This window comes from Stenella coeruleoalba, assembly GCF_951394435.1.
Source record: "Stenella coeruleoalba genome assembly, chromosome: 4".
NCBI classification, from domain to species: Eukaryota; Metazoa; Chordata; class Mammalia; order Artiodactyla; family Delphinidae; genus Stenella; species Stenella coeruleoalba.
The window spans coordinates 3,348,402-3,370,738 of NC_137149.1; the positions used below are offsets into that span (position 1 = coordinate 3,348,402).

Genomic DNA, 22,337 nt, shown 5'->3' on the forward strand with positions numbered 1-22,337 from the left:
CCGGGGGTCTGAGCTGAGTTGGCTGGAATCTAGAAGCCAAGCTCTTCTCGCTCAGCTAGAAATCCCTTCTGACTCTTCTGCCTCCCGGGGTCAGTGGAGTTTAACCTCGTGAATGTCCCCCAACCTCTCGGTCGTGGGGGGGTCTTGGGACCCTGACCTGCCAGAAAAGGACCCAAGCATCAGTACCGCCACTGTGGGCATGGGGACCCTGGATTCCTTACCCCAACTGAGACACGTTGGATAGAATAATTATGCTGGGACAGCAAGCAGAGCCCAGGATGGTCCAGGGGAACTGGGTCATTTGTTCCCTGGCCCGGCATAGGTCTTTAGGGGGACCCGGCAAGCAGACAGGAGCCTCCAGGGGTGTCTCCGCCTGGGGAGCCCAGACTACCTTCTGCGAGTCAGAGGCTTACTCACCATTGTGGAGAGGTGACCTGACTTGTCCGAGGTCGCACAGTCCGTGACCCAGGGGGACAATGGACAAGTCCCCTCACCTGCTGTGCCTCGGTTTTCACACCTGGAAAATGGGTACATGTTCTTACAGGATCACTGTGCTATGGGAAACGCTCAGCACACAGTGGATCGGTACAGAAGAGGCCCTGGACGGGGGCCTTGAAGACTGAGCTGGGTTTTCACAGGCAGCGATGGGCAGGCGCAGCACCCCCAGGAGGGCATGGTGGGAGCCAAGGCTGGTGCTGGGACCCCTGAGGACAGCTTTGGGAGAGAGTCTGTCTGCCCCCACTCCATCACAGAGCTGTGGCTGCCCTGTACAGATGATAGGCGAGGCCCAGGGGCGAATGGCCACCCAGAGCCCTTGGCCCACAGCTGGCCTCCCATTGCCCTCACTGGTTGGACCTTCAAAGCCTCCTGGGAAATCCACGGTGGCTCCTCTTCCTGGTCACTGTGGGGTTATCATGTCTGGCTGTGGGGGTCCCCGCATGAAGCAGGAATCTGGGGTTTTCCCCGCAGTGACTCCACCTGAGCTCTGCCCTTGGTCGCTGGGGGCCAGGACAGCTGACCTGCAGTCTAACCTGGCATCTCCCCGGGCTAAGCAGCTGGGCCCCAGGCGCCTGGGGGATTTAAGCAAGATAGCCTCATGGGAACTGGCTAGGACAGCTCTGGTTGAATTTGGAGCAGGCAGGACCAGTTTCTGGAACCAGACCCAGAAGGTAATAAACTTGTCCCAGTGCAAAGAGAGCTCAGAGCTGTCTTCGCTGGATGGAGGACAGATGAATGACGTGCCTGAAGAGTCAGAGAGGTCTGGCAGTGCAGGGACAGCCTGAGACCCTCACAGCCGGCTGGCTGGGTCCAGGCTACTGATGGCCTTGGTGAGAACAGGTGGGAACAGAGAGCCGCTTACTGGCTCCTGGTTAGAATTAGCAGTCAGCCCTGAAGGAGGCTAAGATGGAAGTAATGACGTGTGATTTGGCTTGGTTTTCCGACATATAACGCTTGGGAGGGCGGGAAGGGAGCTCCCGGCCTATTCCTGAACCTATAGAGGACATCCTGAGGGCAGGGGAGACAGACCCCCTAAGGCCTTTGTGTCATTAACTCCATGTTTAGAAAACCAGTCTAAAGAAACCCCTGTGCTGGAGGGCGTGCTGGCTGCAAGGATGCTTGTGGCCACGTGGTATGTGAGAGCCGCCTCCCAGCCAGGCCTGGCTGAGCGCATCTTGCTCTGTCTGCACTGGTACCCAGTCCTAGGGAGCCGCACTTCTCAAACCTGGCCCCTGGCCCTGGGGGACTTCAGGCCAGAGAGGCAGATGGCCAGTAGGCAAGGGCCATCCAAATTGGTCAGTATTGTGATGGAGATGAGCACAGTGATGTGTGCTTGCTGCTGTTCCAGAAGGCACCTGTGCCTCTTGTGTCACCTCCTCCTGGAAGCCCTCCCTGACTACACACAGGTTCACCTCCCCACCGCCCTGTGCCTCCCGCCATAGTTCTCTGCTCATTGTCACGGTTAGAAAGAAAGGCCTGAGGGGAGGCGAGAACGGTGAGCCTGGGAGCCGCTCTAGGCAGATGGGACTCTCAGGAGAGGGTGTGATGCACAGTCTTCCAAAGCTTTCAACAGTAGAACAGAGTCATACAATGTGGAAACCCCAAGCCAGCTGTTTGCATAATACCGGGAGCAGGGTGGAGAGCTCTACAAAAGCTCCCCGGCTGACGGAGCGTGGGTCCCCGTTAGATCCCCAAGGATGCAGGGAGCTCCACCTCCTGATACCAAGGTGGATTTGCCTCAAGAGCAAACCCTGGAAAGCAAGCTGAACGTGGGCTGTTGGTCTTTGGCCAACCCAGCAGTGCCTGCTTGGGGGTCCAGCATGAACTGGGCCCTTCGAGAAGGGACAGGACCAAATGCAGAGCCTTTGAGGGACAGCGGAGATAAACAGCTGAAAAAGTCCCCAAGGACCACAGAACGACGTGTGCTGTGCTGTCTGGGAGGTGAGACATGAGGTGAATCGCTGGAAGAAGAGGGGCGCCTGCCCCCTCCACGCCCACTCCCTGGGCCCGGTATGTCCCCTCTCCTGCCGCCTGCCTACGCCCGTGCCTGGCCAGTTTGCATACCCGCCTCCCCGGATGCCCACCAGCTCCTCTGTTCCTGTTTGGTGAACAAGTGAGCCCGTGATTTGGGACTTGCAGACCAGCAGGTGGCAGAGGGGATGGTGGCATCAGACACCTGAGGGGGGACCCCAGCTGAGTCCCTAATCCAGCCCTGTGGCTTTGGGGAAATCCCCGTGCATCTCTGAGCCGCCATGTCCTCATCTGTGAAATGGGGGTGACAGGACATTCCTGTGGGGTGTGGTATGGACCAAATGGTGGCCAGGGCTGGGTCTGTTTTGTTCCAGTGGAATCCGGGCACATAGTAGGTCTCAGGCATTTGTTGGGTGAATGGATGAATGAACAGCAAACAAGAAGAAGCAGAGCTTTACTGTTTGGTGTTTGGAGTTGAACGCGCGTCGGCCGAGCACCCTGCGGTTTTGCCGTCAGAATGAGGTCGAGGTGACCTGCAGCAGTTTCCGTGGTTAGGGCCCCGGGAAGGGCCAGGGTAGACGCTCCTTGGCAGGAGAAGGCAGGGCCCGCCGTGCTCCCTGCGCAAGCGAGGATCCCGTGCAGGAGAGATGGTGGACACGTGTTCAGGTGGCATCACAGCTGGCTCCCAGGTCCCACGACAGGAGCACATGGCACATGTGCTTGTGTGTCTTCACTGATGCCAGCTTGGTGAGTTACTATGAACAAAGTGGGAAACCGCACCCAGGTGGGTCTGTGCGAATGGAGTGGAGGGGAGAATGGGGTGGGTAACCCGGCCAGAGGCGAGCTCCCCCAGCTCGCTGGGCAGAGGGTGTTGAGGCCCCATCTATCAAAGTAAAGAAACCTACAAGCCCCCTGACGCTCTTGCCCGGTGTCCTGGGGGTCTGCCCGCCAGGATGGACATGGAGCTGAGAACTTGACCTTGACCTTGGCAGTGATGCCTGTGGGGCTCAGCCACCATGCCTGCTTCCCAAGGCAAGCACTAGGGAGGCCCAGTGCTGGGTTAGGGTGGATCCCATCTGGAACATCAGGACTGGCCCCAGCTGGGCCAATCGCTGGGGAGCAGAGGGCAGTGTCGAGAAGCCCCCACTGATCCAGAGATCGCCATCAGACCCTCTCTGGAGGGAGCAACTGTGTCACCTGCACCCCGTCACAGTCCTTGCCTCCTGTGCCTGCCTTACCCAGCGGGCGCCCAGGTGGTCGCTGGCCTCATGTGTGTTCTCATCTGACCCAGACAAGGGTCCCACATTTAGGAATACCTACCCCCATTTTATAGAAGGGAAGACTGAGGCTCTGTATGGCCATGTTGGCCTGCCCAGGGTGACAGCCAGGGAGGGGGGCAGCTGGGGTCAGTGCAGGCTGCCCCCCCTTCCTGCTCACCCACCCAGCCGCGGACCGAGGCCAAAGACAAACCTGGGACAAGCTGCCGATGAGGCTGCTGAGGGGGCAAAGGTGTGGCCCCCTCCCGACAGCCTCTGCCCCTCCCCACCCCCACGTCACGGGTCTGCCTCTGAGACCCGGAAGGACTAAGCCAGCAGCTGTTGGTCCCCGCACCTGTGAGGCATTGTACCAGAAGCTTTCTCCACGTCACTGGGTTCTACACGATGCCTCCTGAGACCAGCCTCCAAATTAGTCGTGAACACAGAGGCTTCTCAGAGCTCAGTCAGCTCTCAAGGTCACACAGCTGCCCCTGGATGGTGGGTGGCTTCCAAACCCGGGCCTGCCGGCCGCCGTCCTGGTTCCTCCAGGCCTCGTGTAACTGGGGGCAGATCAGAACTGTACCCGGAGGGATTATAGAGGCGGGGTCACAGCGACTGCCAGGGCAGACCCGAGGAAGCCACGTCCCTCCACTGTGAACGTGAGTTCTGTGTTGATGTTACCGGTAATCGTTCCTTTCTTCCCAGCAAGGCTCCCCAGGCTGGGATTTCATTATCTCGGGGGATTAAGTAGTCACGGCCCCATGGGATTGATCCGTTACCACTTGACTCTATGTGTTACGTTATTATTATCATCGCAGTCAGAGACTTGTTAAATGAAATGTTACAGCCGATCCAGAAATCGTAGAGAAATGAGCCTGCTGCCTTCAGGGTTAGGTCTGGAGTGTGGTAGTTCGCGTCTCTCTCCGTTTCTCTCTCTCTTTTAAGTTTTTTTTTTTTAATAGACTTTATTTCTTAGAGCAGTTTTCAGTTTATAGAAAAATTGAACAGAAAGTAAGGAGTTCCCATATACACCCCACCCCAAATCCCCAGTTCCCCCTGTTAGCATCTGCCTGTTAGGTTGTTGTAATGTTTGTGTGTGCTCCATTTGTTACAACTGATGAACCAGTTTTGCTATATTATTATTAACTAGAGTGCACGGTTTCCATCGGGGGTCGCTCTTGGTGTTGTGTTCTCTGGGTTTGGACCAGCGTGTAACGACGTGTATTCACCCCTGTGTGCCGCCCACTTACCCCTCCCTCCCCACCCCTCACAACCAATGATCTTTCACTGTCTCTGTGGTTTTGCCTTTTTGATGACGTCATAGGGTTGGAGTCACGCAGTGTGCGGCCTTTTCAGACTGGCTTCTGTCACTTAGCAGCGTGCATCTGAGGTGCCTTCAGATGGCTTCATAGCTCATGTCTTGATAGTTCTTGATGTAATGAGGTCTGGCCAGCACTGCCGCATCCCTGTCTAGGGGCCCACTCCTGCCCTGTCCTGCCACGTGAGGGTCCCGATCCCTCCTTGCTGCAGTCATGTACCAGCTGGGCCGCCGCTCCTTGGCCCCAGTCCACTCGCCGGGCGGCAGCAGCAGTGACCACAGCACTTGCTCTGCCGGCTGCTGGGAGCACCAGTCCCCTTTGCAAAGCACCCAATCGGGCAGCTGCAGGAGGTTCGAGGAGTAAGTCCATCCTGAGGGGTAATCAGGCCCACGCCTCAAATCCACAGGATTCTCAGGCTGGGATCCCAGGGCCAAGGGGGCAGATGCGGGTTGGAGGGAACACCTGCGCGGGTGGTACCTGCACAGACAGGCCCCCTCTGTGCAGTGTCTACTTCCCACCACCAGGGGGCAGCACCCTGCTCTCTCGCCCTGCCACCAGAGGCCCCAGCAGGTTGTGGAGGACGCGCCAGGCGGGCAGAGTTGGTGCTTCCATAAACACGATCCTCTTAAAGCAGCTTTCACCCCAAATCAAACAGTATTTCCAGTAACCAGGAAACTGGTGATGTCAGGCTGTGTATCCTTGAAAATGACAATGGCTATTGTGTATTGAGCATTTATGGTCTGCCGGACCCTGGGCTGCTTGCTAGACGAACATTTCTTTCCGTGGTCCTAGCATCCCCTGGGGCAGATGCTGTGAGCAGAGGCCGGATGGCAGATGGACAGACGGCTGGGAGTCCCAGGTTACTGCATGTAGGAGGTGAAGCTGGGCTGCACCCGGCCGTCTGCGCCCAGTGCTCTGACACCCATCCCCCACCACCACCACGTGGGTGGTGGGTAGACCTTGCCTGGCTATCCGTGGAGACATGAGGCACATGGTCCTTTGTATGCGTGATGGATGAAAAGATAATAGCGTTGGAGGTCTTTGCGGCCACGCCCTCACATCCTGATTCAGCCTGTGTGGACTGGGTGACTCAGGGGCCCAGCAGCCCCGTGTGAGCCCTGGCGCTGCCCTTGCACAGCCATGAGCCGGCTCCGCCTGAGGTTTCGAACTTCAAGTCCAATGGCTCGTTCCGCACAGGGAGTCCTAAATTCTAGCCCAGGACATCCTTGCTCTCTGCCCGCTTTTACCAATTTTACTAAGTACTGGATGAGGCAGTTTCTGTGATCATCGTATGTTGACGCTTAAATCAGAGTGGAAATGTCAGCACAGCTCCCAGGACGGCAGACGGAGCTCTGGGGCCCTCGCTGGGCTCTGCACGGTCCAGCCTGCCGTCTGGTCCTGACGCCCTTGGAAATGCAGGCAGGCCTTGACCCTGGGCCTGGGGTACTAAGGGCGACACCAAAAAATGATTTTTTTGTGCCCATCGTCTCCTTTTTGGCACCTGTGTCTCCAGGCTGTGTGGCTTTTGTCCCCAGACAGCTGACACCTGCTACCCTTGGGGTCTTCAGAGCCTCCTCCTGGAAGGCCTGATGTCCCCAGCGTGGCCCAGGCCCTCCTCCATGGTCAAACTCCCCACCGCGGACGGGACCCAGAGGAGGGAGCCCTGTGCTGCAGGAGCGGGGCTCCTGGGACGGGACGGGGTCTGGTGGGCCTGGGGTGCAGGCTGCAAACTGGATGGAGAAGTGTCCTCCTCTGTCTACAGCCACCTCCTCCGTTTTTACAAGAATGAGGAGACCTTCTGGGGCTGATACTCAATCAGTGCTGGGGTTCAGCAATTTTGTAAATGTGCGTGTGTGCATGTGTGCATGTGTGTCTCTCTGTGTCTGTGTGTGTATATGTATGTGTATTTGTGTGTGTGTGTGTATCTGTGTGTGTGTATGTATGTGTATCTGTGTCTCTGTGAAAGTTTATCTGTGTGTATATGTGTGTCTCGTGTGTATGTGTCTCTGTGTGTATGTATGTGTATATCTGTGTGTCTCTGCGTGTGTATTGTGTGTATTGTGTGTGTGTGTGTGTGTGTGTATGAATATGCTTAACTCTCCAATGAAGCGTGGTGTATCTGGGGCATCCCAGGTGGCGGGTGTCTTCTGGGCCCGCATCACCTCCCCGGGGCCCCCCTGTGGCTGCAGCGGTGTACAGGTGGATGGCGTACCTGGGCCCGTGGGCTCCCCGCCTCAGGTGCCCGCGGCTCCCTGGCTCTTTCAGCCTCTGCTGAAACCTCAGAACTCATTCAGCCCAGGAAAGGGAGACAGGAGTTCCAGCTTGGGGGCAACCCTCACTGGGGCGACGGGAGCAGGACCCGTGCCCCGGCCCCCTTCCTTCTGAGGGATGCCCTGGAGGGGCTCCGAGGTGGGGTCCAGCTCAAAGCATGCCATCACTGCCCCCACTCCTTCCTGCCACCCGGGGTCCCCTAGGTGCACCACCTGCACCCCGCCCCTGCCTCAGCCTCGGGTCGGTGACCCCAGACCCAGACGGGAGCGTGGGACTGGAAGACGTGGATCTAAGCGGAGACCCGCGCTTGCGAAAGGCAAAGGCTGTTTGCTCAGAGCTGGCTGGGCGGGGGGTCAGCCTTCGTCACATGCCTGGCGGAGACCCAGAGGCAGGCAGAGGAGTGGGCGAGCTTCCCAGTGGAGAAGAGGGGGCTCAGGGGCCTCTGATGGGGGCTGGGGGGCTGCTGCAAGGGGTGTCCCAGGTGACTGGCCAGAGGCAGGCTGCGCCTCCTTGGGCTGGTCCTGAGTGGGGGGTGTGTCGGGCTGCTGGGGCCCCGTCGTGGGCTGTGCTCTCTGCCCGCGGTTCCACCGCCTCCTTGTGCGGGGACGGAGCTGGTCCCCAGCCCCTAGGCATCCCCCGACCACAGCTCTGCCGCTTGGCCTGCAGCTGGTACTCACCTGGCTGCCGCCACTCCTGGGCTGGAGCTCCCCGAGCACAGACCTGCCGTGGGCCCCAGCGTCCCGCACGCCGGCCTCCGCGGGCACTGCCCAGACCCCAGGAGCCCCACAGTCGGGCCCTTTGACCATCCACCCTGATCTGTCCCTCTGGGGGTCTCCAGCGCCTCCTCAGCCATCCTAGGTCACGGCTGGCTCTAAGGGGGACAGTGACAATATTCAGGTCCCTGTCCCCAGGGCACAGAGGGGATTCAAAGCGAGCTCACAGGAGGATGTGGTCATTGCACTCTCAGGAGAGGGGCCCTGGGTCCCTGGCTGCAGCAGGACTGGCCAGCTCACCAGGCCCCTGAGGGCCACAGTCGTGCCAGGTCAGGGCCGCAGGGGGATCGGCTGCCCTTGGGAGGTGGGCACGCAGAGGTGGGGGTCAGGACCGCTGTCGGGGTCTCGCATGACCTGACCTCCACTGGTCCCCCGAAGCCCTGTGGGTTGTGCCGGGAGATGCGTTGGGCCCCGAGTCCTCGCACAGTCGCTGGTTTGCCCACTGGTGCCCGGCATGTCCCACTTTCTAACACAGCGCCTTTTCCCCACAGTGTCGGAGCCCCAGGCTGCCCACAGTGCCCCGGAGAAGCCGGCCAGCACGGCGATCCTGTGTAACACCTGCGGGAACGTGTGCAGGGGGGAGGTGCTGCGGGTGCAGAGCAAGTACTTCCACATCCAGTGCTTCGTCTGCAAAGGTGAGCGCCGACCCACGTCCGCGATGGGGCCAGGCACAGCCCTGCCGTGTGGCCGAGCCCGCCTCCCGGCTGCCACACTGGGCCCCAGAAACTCGTTAGATCTGGGATGCTGGAAAAACGGATCCCAAACCTTCATACAACAGCGTGATCTTTTCAGCGTGGCCCGTGTCCCCTGTGGGGGTGACGGGGGCATCTGCCCAAGGGGGAGGGTCAGAGGACGAGGTCCAGGTCCCGGGCAGTGTCCTCGGATGGCCGTAGCCGTGTCCGTGATCCACTGGCCAGAGCAAAGTGGCCGCTTGGGCCCCGTAGCCACACGGTAAATGGCCGTCACCGGTGGCATGAACTCAGCACCTCAGGGTGCACAGGACCTAAGCTGGGCCACGAACCTCGGGCGCCCCTGCACCCTCCCAGAGTGGGACTGAAAACGTTACTGTTCACTCCAAATGAACACGGCTTTTTCTCCGATTATAAAAAATAACGTGACTATCACTAAATTCAGATAATACCAAAAGGATAAGAAGAAAGTAAAACAAACCACTTGAAGTCCCTCTATCTGAGCCAGGCTTTGCTCAGAGCATCCTTCCAGCCTAACCTTTCTCCCTACGCTCCAGTCACTACATATTCTGTCGTGCACAACGGGGTTTCGTGTGTTTGCATTTAGTTTCCTGAGAATAAATGAAAACTAGCATTTTGGGGAAGGGATGGGCGGATCAAACCAATCTGACACAGTGTCCAAACCCAAAGAATTGGCAGTTTTAAAGAAAGAATTCTTTTAATGGCCCTGCAAACCCCTCTTACCTCTGGACAGCAAGCGGTGTCGTCACAGCCTGCTCTCCTGCGGGTTTGAAACGACGTCCAGAGAGGCACAGACATTCGCATGTGGGCCTGATGGGCCGCGGGGGCAGTGAGCCCCTGGGCTTTATGGGCAAAGATGGGAAATACGCCACGTGTAAGATAATCCAGCGATGTGGCGTTTATCAGCACCACGGGGCCCGTCAACTGCCTGAGTCCCCTCAGCCCACCATAGTCTCGGGAGGCCCTGCTGTGCACCAGGCCCGGCTCTGGAAAGCGCTAAGTAGGAAGGCGTGAGACTTAGCTTTGACAGGTGAGGTCTGGTGAGGAGATCAATCTCCCAGCTTGCCGGGAATAGTTGGGTGTTAGTGGTAGAAGCCGAGTGCCGGGAAGGTGGCCCACCGGGAGGGATCTGGGAACTTCCAGAGAAGGCTTCCCGGAGGAGGTGGCGTTTTGGCTCTAAGTTCAGCCAGAGAAAGAAGAGGAGAGCTGGGCCGTCGGAGGCGGCCAGGCCTGTGCCCGCGGTGCGGGGCGCAGTGTGGAAGGTGCAGCGGGGCCGAAGGAGGGGGACTGAACCTCAGGGGCTGCCAGGGAGCCTGCCGGTCCTGCCGAGGAGGCTTCCTTCTCTCACCTTCTCTCACCTCTGCTGAGCGCTTCCTGTGAGCTCAGTGCTTTGCGTGTGTTTTCTTCCAAAGTCCTCCAGTATTAGGGGGGCTGAGGCGTTGTCTCCAGTGAAAGATGAGGAAGCAAAGGGTGACGTGTGACTCGCCTGGTTGACACCTGTGGGAGCAGCTGGCGAGAGCGGGGGGAGCCCTTCCCACGAGCCTCAGCTCTGCCCCAGACCCGGCATGGAGGGACGGGGTGCAGGGCCCCCAGCAGGGTCTGCGTCCCGGTGAGGAGGGGGCGGACACGCGTCCACCCACCCACAGATTCATTCTGTGCCAGGTGCCGTGTCAGCCTGCCGGCAGAGCGGGGGCCCCTGCCTTCAGTAGGTGGCATGTCTGCTTCACCTGCTGAAGGGTGACAGGGAGCATCTGAGTTTTCCTGCAAGCTTTTGAGAAGTTGTGTTTTGTGAAGCTTGAGGATTGCATAGTCTTAGATCGATCTTTTATCCAGGCTCTCATGAAGATGCAAAGTCTGTGAATCATTGAGGGTGCTCTTGGATGAACAAAAAAGAAGACCCAACTTATAGTGTCTTAAGTTACGCAGATATGTGTCATCTTAACAGGAATTCTGGAGGTCGCCTCCTCACCCCTAGAGCTGGTTAATTTAACGGCTCAAAAAAGTCATCAAAGACTAGGTTCTTTTTCCCACTCCCCCCCCATCTTATACATGTCAGCAGTAACTCTCCTCATGGTCTCAAGATGGCTGCTGTAGCTCCAAACATCACATCCTCACAGGTGGACACTCAGCCCTGGGGAAGAAGTTGGGCAGGGGTGTGCACAGGCAAAGGGGCCCTCCCCCTGCATGATTACTCTGATTGGGTCATCAGGGTAATCTCCCTTCGATCAGGGAGGAGAACCTTTTCCCTGGAAGCCCACACAGGCTTCCTGTATGACTTGCTGGCTAGAACTAGGTCACACATCCACTCCACCGGCAAATAGTAATGGGAGGATGGGGACTGACTGACTCCAGCCGTGTTCGTCCCTGGGTGGGTGTGTTGCCAGGCCAACCGAAACAGGGTCTGTTAGCCCAGAAGACAACTGTGTCTAATTCTGATCCAGGAGATCCCGATGTGTTGGGTTCCTGCCACCCAGGGACTGGCTTGATGTGCCTTGGTTTACATCTCAAAATCTGAACGTTAAACCTGAAAATCTGTGAAAGAAATCACATCATTCTCCAGACCGTCTTGGCCGCCTCAGGCTTGGGCTGTGATGCCAGGAGGTCTGGGTTCAATTCCCACCTCTTCCACCCCCAGCTCATGTGGGTCTTAGACACGTTCCTTAGCCTCAGTTTCATTCGACAACCCGATTGGGCACATACTCCGTGCTGGGCTTGGGATGCATCCGTGAACAAAACAGACATCCTTGTCCTTGTGAAGATCACATTCTAGGGCAGGGAGACAGACAATAAGCACTAGATAGAGTAAATGAGCAAATTTCATCATATGCTGAAAGTGAAGTGCTAGGAAGGGGAAGACAAAGAGCAAGATAAAGACGGGACTGGGAGTGCCGGGGAGTTACTATTTTAAATTGGGTAATCAGGGCAGGCTTCGTGGAGGAGGTGACCTTTGCTTGAAGACTTGAAGGAGGTGAGGGAAGAGCATTGCAGCCAGAGGGAACAGCCAGTGCAGTGACACTGAAGCAGGGAAGTGTGCCTGGCAGGTTCCAGGACAGCACGAGGCCTGTGTGTCTGGAGTAGAGTGAGGAGGGGGAGTGGGGGAAGGCTGGGGGGAAGGGGGTCCTCATGAGGACCTGGGCTGTGACACTGCGAGAGAAAGAACACAGGAGGATCCTGTCCATTTTAGTTTCATGGACCACTGGGTGCTGTGCTGATGAGGGGAGGCCAGGGCAGGGTGGGGAGAAGGGCCTGGGCCCCAGCCTGAGACCACGGCAGCTTGGACGAGCGTGTGAGGGGGCGTCTGCTTCTGGATTGTCTTGAAATCCAGCCAGCTCTAGTTTCACGATACAAAATGGGAATCTGTGTAGGATAGAAACATAGCAAACATCCAGCACATAGCACATCCTCAAGAAAAAATGAAATCTGTCGCCACCGCTACAACTGAAATTCGCACAGGAAAACAAATCCGGTTCTCTTGACCTTTTACGTGTAGTGGAGTTCTGCGCTTTTAGAACTTTTGTGGCAGGGGGGCCGCACCACGCAGCATACAGGGTCTCAGTTCCCCGAGCAGGGATTGAACCGGCGCCCCCTGCCGGAAGGTCTGGGTTCTGGAAGCGCAGAGTCTTAACCACTCGACCGCCAGGGAAGTCCCTAGAACATTTGTTTTCAACCGGGAGCTTTCGTAGCCCTGCTCGTGGTGCCTGGGAAACAAGGGCCCCGACTCTGACATGATGAAAAGGTGAGGCCACAACCATGTGTGACCTCAGGAAAGCAGGCGTTTTCTGATCTGTGTGGCAGCAGGACTGAGCGCGCTCATGACTGCAGAATGAGCGAAGGAAACAGGAGGGAGGGAAGCCTCTGTGTGTGTGTGTGTGTGTGTGTGTGTGTGTGTGTGTTGGGGGAAGAGGCCACCAGCTCTGCCTGTAACTTGGTAACAGCAGGTGGGGTTGTCCACAAGGACACAACCCCATGGGGACCATGAAGAGACACACCCAGAGCTGGTCTTAGCGACTGGGGGTGACAAGGGAATGGGGCAAAGGGATTGCGTTCCAGGGGCGTTTATGAGAACAGGCCCACATGGCAGAATTGTGGAAAGTCACGGCAGGAAGCCATCTCCGGTGACGTGGGCCTGTTATTTTCAGATGGAGCATCTGAGGCAGAGGTTAGGTCAGGACCTGGGCTGGCAGTGACCACGCTGCCCTGAGCCAGCTCCCTCCAACTCACATGAACGCCCTGGGGTTCTCGGGCTGCTTTGTGTTTTAACATCAATCACTCTCTCCTCTTCCCAGACACCAGGACAAGAGCATCCCTGAGCTGACCACCCCAGGGGAATTGCCGTCCGTATTTGGGTAGAGAGCCTTCTAATCTTCTCCTTTGTAAGAGTCTTTTCGATCTGAAGTCCTGTTGTATATTTACTTCTGTGTCCCGATGTATTCTCTTTAAGGGACTGTGTAAGCCCTTTCCCCATCATACATCCTTCAACATCAATTTCAGTATATACCCAGATTCCTTCAGATGCCTGGCCTGCAGCAGACTTAGCCGTTCCTCAGCTCTTAAACATTCACATCGATTCCAGCCCGGCATTGGGCTAGTCAGTTTCCTATGCCTCATCCCATGAGTGTTACAGATGAGGACTCTGAGATTCAGAGAGGTTAAGTAACTTGCCCCAGGTCACACAGCCAGGAAGCAACAGGAGGAAGCATTCATGCCCAGGCTGCCTGTCCCTAAAGCCCAGCGTTTATTTCCTACATTATACTGTAGTGATGCTGCAGCCAACACCATGCAAGAAAGCTTCTGTGGACGTTCACGGTCAGTTCCTCGGGATAGAGTCCCAGAGAGACACGACTGGGTCAAAGGGTAGGAGCGGTTTTCACATTCCTTTGAGTCGATGCCAAAGGGTATTCCAGAAAGTGGTGCAGATTGTCTTCCCACCATGGCCCGCCCCCTCCTGACCGTTTCTCAGAAGTGACCACAGTGACCGCCAAAGATGGGGGGCGGGCTGCTCTGGGCCACCCACAGCTGCTTGTGCCCTTCACTGGGTCTCGGCTACTTGGATAGACAGATGGAATGTGAGGAGAATATATTGTCTTGATTAGGACGTTCAAAATTATTAACAAATTTGGACTCTTGATTTTTAGCAGGCAGAGGTCTGGGTTTACTGTCTGGCCCCAACCTTAGTGGACCCAGCCAGCTACAATCCGGTCAGTAGCAGAGATGACCGGGGCCGGGCAGGGAGGACGTAGCATTGGCCGGGCCCGGCTCTCGGGGCAGGAAAGCGGCTTTAATTCAGTCTTCTGGTGCCTCCGTGATGTAGATGCAGGTTATAGTGGGGCGCTAGATCCCTCTTCACATTCTTCTCCTTCGAAGAACAGTCAATACGGTCATATCTTTAGGAAGATTAGAAAATGAGCCCTGGAGCTCGCACGCCACTAGAGAGAAGCCTGCGCGCCTCAACGAAGATCCTGTGTGCCGCAACTAAGACCCGACACAGCCAAAAGTAAACAAGATAAATAAATAATAAACCTTTAAAACAAGAAAAGAAAAAAAATGAGCCTAGTACCAGAGCCAAGGGTGTCCGTGAACCAGCCCGTCACTCAAGGGCTGAATTGTTACAGGCAGCGGTTACTGAAAAAGGCACTAATTCCCCTACAGAGGCCTCAGGGAGCCTGTGCCTCCCGAGTCGGGGTACATCTGCTTGGCCTACGCTGTGGTGCAAGATTTTCTTTTTTTATATAAATGTATTTATTTGGGCCGCGTTGGGTCTTTGTTGCTGCACGCGGGCTTTCTTCAGTTGCGTTGAGCGGGGGCTACTCTTCGTTGCGGTGCGCAGGCTTCTCATTGCGGTGGCTTCTCTTGTCGTGGAGCACGGGCTCTAGGCGCACGGGCTTCAGTAGTTGTGGCGCACGGGATCTAGAGCGCAGGCTCAGTATTTGTGGCGCATGGGCTTCAGTAGTTGTAGCACGCGGGCTTCAGAAGTTGTGGCTTGCGGGCTCTAGAGCGCAGGCTCGGTAGTTGTGGTGCACGGGCTTAGTTGTCCACGGCATGTGGGATCTTCCCGGATCAGGGCTCGAACCCGTGTCCCCTGCATTGGCAGGCGGACTCTTAACCAGTGCGCCACCAGGGAAGCCCTGTGGTGCGAGATTGAACAAAGACTTTTCACTCTCGGGCTGGGTGAGAGAAGGATTTGGAGCTGGGCACCGGCCTCGGGCCTCCTGGGGTGAGTGACGTCAGTAAAACGATGGCCTGGATGGTGGCCCCGCACGACTTGGGGCTTATGTCACGCTAGCATAGGATGCGCCTCTGTGCTGCCCTTCTCACCTCTGAGTAGGCCCAGATGAGGACTTGGGGGCCCAGAGAGGTCAGGGCCTTGCCCAGGGGCACACAGCGCAGTGCACGAGTGGAGCCTGCACCCCCCGGGCAGCCCTGGAGTCTGGGCTTTCAGCTTTATGTCCAAAGGGCCAACAGCTCCTTGACGATGTGGAAGGAAGGATTTCCAGCCACTCTGGTGGCTGTAACCGGGTAACAGCGCGTGCAGCCCTGTGGCCCAGGTGAGGGGACAGGGGCGCCCGGGAGAGGCCCGCCACCTCGCCCTGTGTGGGGTGGGAGCTGAGCTCAGTGGGCCCCACCTGGCGGAGCCACCCGGAGCCCCCAGGTCCTGGGTCGTGTGCACTGCCCGGTGCATGAGCTGAAAGGGCGCTGCTGACCAGACCAAGCAGACCCGACCCCCGGGGACCCCAAGACCCTTGGAGATTCAGACTCCCACGCTTGCTCTTCCCAAACTGACCAGCCTGAGAAGCCACCTGCAGCGGAGGAAGGCTGCTCGGCTGCCCTCGCCTTCCAATCCCCCAGGGCGGCAAACAAGGTGGAGTTTAAAAGTCGGGGCTCCCTTGATCAGACACCAGGAACTCCCCTCGACCACCGCCATCCGTGTCGTCAAGAGCTGCACTGTGGAAAGCTTGTCCTCTATCCACGTAATAATAATTTACCAAAATGTACAACATATGTGTTGTTTCGATAGCTTTATACTAGTAGCAGCCATAACAACACTACCCAGAATAAGCTATTAAATATTTAGAGCCTGGTGGCCGTAAGAAATTCCTAATAAATCAATTTCCACGTAGACGGAGGGATTTTTGTTGCAGAGAGGCGCCTTCCATCTCTGAAACACGTCACGTGTGCACGCAGTTCTGTGGGGGAAAGAGACGGCAATAGGCTTTCCTAGCAAACGAGGAACAAGGTGAAATGCCTGCTTTTACTCAGAGCCTGTCTCTGGGTTTTGTAAACAGAGGTCGGTGATCTTGCTTCGACATCCACGGTCTACGAGTTAATTTAAAGATGCCAGTCCTTACAGTTCACCAGAAACTACAGCCTCTGCAGTCGGTTAAAGTTTTGATGAAAATTTTTAGGCGTTGATTCAAAGATGGGCTACATGGTATTTCAAGGCTCTGGCTAGGGGGCTGCAACCCACAAAGACCCCGCCCTGACGGGCTGGCAGGCTGGGCCTCCCCAGGGAGGGCGCGAAGGCTGCTCCCTCTGGAACCAGGCCCGGTTCCCATGTGCCCTGGGGCCTGTCCTGAGGGCAGGCACTCCATCCTCCGCCTGGCAACGTCCCCCTGGTCCTCCCTGGGGCAGGAGGTATATGAGGGGTCAGTGCGAGTGTGCCCGGCCTCTCTCCCTTTTGCAGGGGGTCTGGCCTCGTCCATGTTGGGGGAGACGGGTGGAGGGGGGTCAGGAAGCCTCACTGTGGTCAGGGGATCCTCCCCCCCAGAATAGGGCCTAGCACGCGGTAGGTGCTCAGGTGTGAACCGCCTCCCCATCTGTTATTTTCCTGCTGGGAACAGCCAACCTGGAGGAGCGGGGGTTGGGGGGGGCTCATGGGGCATCAGCACTGCGTCCCTGGTGGGTTCAGGAGGCGAGGAGGCGCTGGGCTGGCCCCTCAGCACAGCCTGCTTCTCATCCCGGGTCCGTGCCCCTTTCTAGAAGCTTCCACAAGAAAAGCCACTCGTCTCCAGGCTGAGGGGCCGGAGCTGGAGTCTGTGCTTAGGGCCTGGCCCCCCGAGGGTTCAGCGAGCCACCCTGAGTTCGCACCGAAGCCTGTGTGTAGTGAGGGATACGCATGGAGCCCGTCGGGACTGGGGAGCTGGTGGTCACCTGCTACCTCGGCCCCTCCCGTGTGTCCCCAGAATGCGGCTGTGACCTGGCCCAAGGCGGCTTCTTCGTGCGGCAGGGCGAGTACATCTGCACCCAGGACTACCAGAGACTGTACGGGACCCGCTGCTTCAGCTGCGATCAGTTCATCGAGGGCGAGGTGGTGTCGGCGCTGGGCAAGACCTACCACCCAAACTGCTTCGTGTGTGCCGTCTGCCGGTGAGTGTGGGACCTGCAACGGCTCCTCCCCAGCCCTCCCTCCTCCCTCCTCCCTCCCCCCTCCTCCCTACCCCTCCCTCCCTCCTCCCTCCCTCCTCCCTCCCTCCTCTCTCCCTCCTCCTCCCTCCCCTCCCTCCTCCTCCCTCCCCTCCCTCCTCCCGTCCCTCCTCCCTCCCTCCTCCCTCCCTCCTCCCTCCCTCCTCCCTCCCTCCCTCCTCCCTCCTCCTCCCTCCTCCCTCCCTCCTCCCTCCCCCTCCCTCCTCCCTCCTCCCCCTCCCTCCTCCCTCCTCCTCCCTCCTCCCTCCTCCCTCCTCCCTCCTCCCTCCCTCCATCCTCCCTCCTCTCTCCCTCCATCCTCCTCCCGCTCCCTCCTCCCTCCTCCCTCCTCCCTCCCTCCCTCCTCCCTCCCTCCCTCCTTCCCTCCCTCCCATTGTCTCATATGGCCGGGAGGGAGGCGGGACCCAGCCAAGGGATGGCAGGTGGACCCCGGCCCTGCTCTGAGGCACACCTTCATCCAGCCGCACACCTTGCAGGCCCCACCCCTTGCCCGCAGCACAGGATCAAGCCCTCTTTCCGGGATGCAGAGGCCCGTGGGTTCTGAGACTGCCAGCACGAGGCCTCTGATGGCTTCTGGGGAGGTGCTCGCCCGCCGCCTGTGCCCTCTCGGCCCCGCCCACCAGCCCCTCTCCTGTCCGCAGCCTCCACCTCGCCTCCTCTCACGTCGGTGCCTGCAGTGTCCACGCTTTGGCGTCTCCGTGCCCACCCACTGCCGCTCCCCTCTCCTCCACCGTCCTGGCGCATCCCACCTGCACACCCCGCCTCTCTGTACCCAAGTCCCTGATCTGTAGGGGGCACAGGCGCCCAACCCTCCAGGCACACGAGCCCCAAGCGTGGGCATCTTCCCAGGTCCCCCCCATGAACTTCCGAAATCGGCCCAGCCACTGCCTTACTCAGACCCAGAACTCACCTCCCTGGAGTCCTGCCAAGGCCTCCACACTGGGGTCCCTGTTTTCCCTCTGCCTGTCACTCCTCCGACCCACCCCCATGGCCTCCACGAGAAAGTCTGAGCCTCCCAGCCTGGCTGAGGGGAGCTTCACAGTCTGTTCCAGTCCCTTCATTCCTTTATTCATTCATTCATTCGTCCAGGCTTTTCTAGGTGCCTACGTGGGCCAGGCCCCAGGCTGGCTCTGGTGACTTGGAGCTGCGTTAGCCCAGACCCTACGGGCGCAGCATCTGGGGACACAGCAGGGCAGCAAGAGCCGCCTCCCCACAGCCTCCCTCCGGGAAAGCAGTCCCCTCCCTGTCCCTCCTCACGGCTCCCCTGCATCCTGGGCCCGACAACCCTTCTGTGGCACCGTGTCCCAGAGCTGCTTGATGGCAGCACCACGTGGGCAGGGACTGGATTTGACTCCTCCGGCGCCTGCTGCCTGCCACGGAGCAGGTGTCCACTGAATGGCTGCTAGAGACAGAATGAGGTCCTCAGCCCCGGCAGCAAGGCTACACCCGCTCCCCTCTCTGCCCTGCACCTCTGGGGCTCGGGGGCAGCAGCAGGCAGCCCTCCCATGTGGGCATCCTGCCTCCCCCCTCCCTCCCTCCCTCCCACCCACCACAGCCCCAGACACATTGCTCCCAGGGGGAATGTTCTGTCTAGAAAACAAAGAATGAAACCCCCGGAGTTTATTCTCTGTTCTGTCTGTCTCACCACACCCAGTTGAAAGGGGCCTTGTTGAGTGTTGTTCCCGCTGTTTTCTGTAGTTGTGGCACGTGCTCTAGGCGGAAAGGGAAGCTTTTGTTGGGGGTGGGCGTGGGAGGAGGTGCTGGGCCAGGAAGGAGCCATGACAAGGGACATTTCTAACGGAAGAGTCACCGTGTGTCATTGCAGCGTGCGTGGGTCAAGGTTCCCCCAAGGATAATCTGCATGTTTGATTTCTGTGAACGTAGCTTAGAGACAAGGGGTGACATAATCACAGGGGGTTTGAAAGATCACCTCTGTAATCCGATATTTTAAAAATAATATCTGACAGCCCTGTCGTGCTGGAGTCACTGGGCCTGGACTTATCCACCCACTATAAAAAACTAGAAGACTGGAAAAAACATACAAAACAACTGTTTTGGGATTCTGGGGCACAGGCAGCTCAGGACTAACAGAGGGAAGACGAAAGAAGGGACCCCTGTGACCACCCAGCTTTCTGCCTGGAGGCTGTTTCTTGAACCAGAGGACAAGAAGGGAACCAGGTAGGGCATGGCATCCCCCCCAAGTTAAGAGACAGTGATGTGAGAGGCAGAACAGCATAGCAGAAGGGAGAGAGCTATGCAGAACGAGACCTCAGGAGAGTTGCACAGAGGTGCCTTTGACTCTTGGACTAAACCCGAAGCCATGTAGACGGAGAGGAAATTTCACAAGGTTGGGCAAAAAATGACCAGGTTGCTGTAAGCTAAACATTCCCAGGGCTGGGAGACATTCGAGTTCTGGCCAGGTGGAGATTCCTTGTGGAACACCCAGGCATGCAGTGGGGACACCAAAAGCATCATGCCTTATTAGCGGAACTGAAATCGCCCTAGAGTGAAGGCGTAAACCTGCTCGAAGTTCAAGAACAAGCCTCAAAGAGATCACGCTGGTCTGCAAGTGAGCTAACTGCCCGCCAAAGTAAAGTGTAACACTCTTTGTAGAAAGAGAATAAAACCCAGCCCTCAACAACATAAAATCGACAATGTCCGACACCCATCAAATGTGACCGGTCATAAGAAGAAGCTGGAAAACGTGACCCAGGGCCAGAAGAAACATCAGTCAGTAGCAACAGACCCAGAAATGAGATCAATGGTGAAACTAGCAGACGACGACTTTAAAACAGCCGATGTAAATATATTTAAGTATGCAGAGGAAAGCATGAACATAAGCAGGAACATTATAGAAGACATGGAAAGAAACCAAATGGAAATTATAGAAATGAAAATGGAAATTTCTGAAATAAAAAATTCCCTGAGGGCTTCCCTGGTGGCCCAGTGGTTGAGAGTCCGCCTGCCGATGCAGGGGACACGGGTTCGTGCCCCGGTCTGGGAAGATCCCACATGCCGCGGAACGGCTGGGCCCGTGAGCCATGGCCGCTGAGCCTGTGCGTGAGAGGCCCACGTACCGCAAAAAAAAAAAAAAGACGTCAAGCAAATGAAAAAGCAAGCCATCAGCTTAATAGAAGGTACATATCTGGTGAAACACAGTTATCTACAATATATAAAGAACTTCTACAACTCAATAATAAGACCAAAAAAACTATTAAAAATGAGCAAAGGAGTTTAGCAGATACGCCACAAAAATGTATGTAAATGACCAATAAACAAATTAAATGATTACATTAACATCACTAGTCATCAGGGGAATTCCAATTAAAACTCGTTGAAATACCATCCAATGTCCTCTAGAATGACTCACAGTAAGGAGATGGATAGTGTCAAGTGTTGGTGAGGATACAGAGTGAAAGGAGCTGTCACAGGTCTCTGGTGGGAAGGCAAAGTGGTGCAACCTCTACAGAAAGCAGTTTGGCAGTGTCTTGTGAAGTTAGGCACACAGTTAGCACGTGGCCCAGCAATTCCGCTCCTAGGTATTTACCCAGGAGAGACAAAAGCACACGTCCACACGGACTTGTCAGCAAACGTTCTTAGCAGCTTTATTTGTAACAGTCCCAAACTGGAAAGAATCCAAATGTCCTTGGACATGAACAGTTCATCCGTGCAAAGGAGCAGCATTTGACAATCAAAAAGAACAAACCAGTGGCGTGTGCAGCCGTGTGAGTGAATCTCAAAAACACGCAGCAGAACAAGACATCAAAGACTGCGTACCGTGTGATTCCATTTATATGCAGTCCCAGAAGATCAAGTCAGATCCATGGCACAGAACGCCGATCATAGCCGCCTGGGGCCGGGGTGGGGGGATGAGTGTGGACGGTCACAGCAGGCTTTTTACAGTGGACAGAAATGTCCCATACCGTGACTGTGGTCCTGGTTACATGAGTGTGTACATTTGTCAACATATACTTCAATGAAGTTGAATTAATAAAATAATAGCTACCATTCATTCAGCCCCTCCTGGGTCCCAGGCATAATACTAGAGCTTTCCACGCTGTAGGTCAGATGCATGGATGGATGAATAACAGCCTGAGACACAGATGTCCTCAGTCCCGTTTTACAAGTGAGAAGCAGGAACTCGGAGAGGTTAAGCAGCTTGCTCTGGGTCACACAGCCGGAGATTCTCTCCGGGCGCATCCAGGGATGGCAAGGGACTCCCGCTGTGGCCCAAGACCCCCCATTACCAAGGCAGCTGCAAGACAGCAGGCGGGAGAGAGGTAGACCCCAGCACTAACCACGCGGGATGCAGCGCACGGCGTCAGATAGCTGCCCGGGCAGCTGAAGGACAGAGAGCGGCAGGACCATCTCGCAAGTCTTGGGACGGGGTTCAGCTCAGCTTCTATAGGTTCTTGCTCCCTAAGAGCTGAGACTGGCTGGCTGGGGCCCTGCTGAATCTGCCTAGGGCCCTGAACGCCAGCCACACAAAGTGGGGGGCTTTGGCGGGGCTTTTTCACGGGAAGGCTTGGCAGCCTCATGGGTCAGAAAGCTCTTCTGGTCGCAGAGTCGGGGCCGGACTGGAGCCGACGTGACCCAGGCAGGCTCCGAGAGGAGGCCCTGCAGGGGAAGGCGGCTGAGCTAGGCCTCCAGGGGGACCTTCGGTTATTGATGTGTTCACGTACTTGCTCATTCTTTCACTGACAGTGACCTGTCGAGCACCTGGCTGTGCCTGGCCTTGTCCAGTCCCGAAGGAGGCAGGGGGGACACGACGAAGGCTTAAGCCAGAGGACGGGGCGTGCCCTGGTCCAGATAATTCAGAGACTGCTGCCCGCAGGGCTCAGGTTCTCTTGCCAGGCTGAACTCGGGGAGGAGGTGGCCCAGTGGCAGGAGGTGGCCTGACCCTAGCTCACCAGAGGCAGGCACCCGATCCACCTCTGTCACCAGAGGGGAAGTTCCGGGGCTGAAGCAGCTGGGCCAGCTCTGCTGCCCCCACCGGCCTCGCTTGGGCAGCCCAGGGCCGTAACTTCCCCTTGCCCCAGGGCTGGGACTAGGGACTCTGCTTTGGATGCAGAGTTTAAGGGGAGGCCAAAAAAGTGATCAAGGTAAATGATATTTTAA

At 57.1% G+C, this 22,337-nt stretch overlaps 1 protein-coding gene across 4 annotated transcripts in view; it reads left to right on the plus strand.

The window, feature by feature from the left end:
• Positions 1–22,337, plus strand: part of ABLIM2 (actin binding LIM protein family member 2) — a 151,932-nt gene that overhangs the window by 31,734 nt on the left and 97,861 nt on the right. For all 4 annotated transcript variants that reach the window (XM_079920549.1, XM_079920548.1, XM_079920547.1 and 1 more), the window contains exons 2-3: positions 8,580–8,723; positions 16,979–17,162. In XM_079920549.1, the coding sequence (XP_079776675.1) occupies positions 8,580–8,723; positions 16,979–17,162 (328 nt within the window). The remainder of the gene's footprint in view (positions 1–8,579; positions 8,724–16,978; positions 17,163–22,337) is intronic.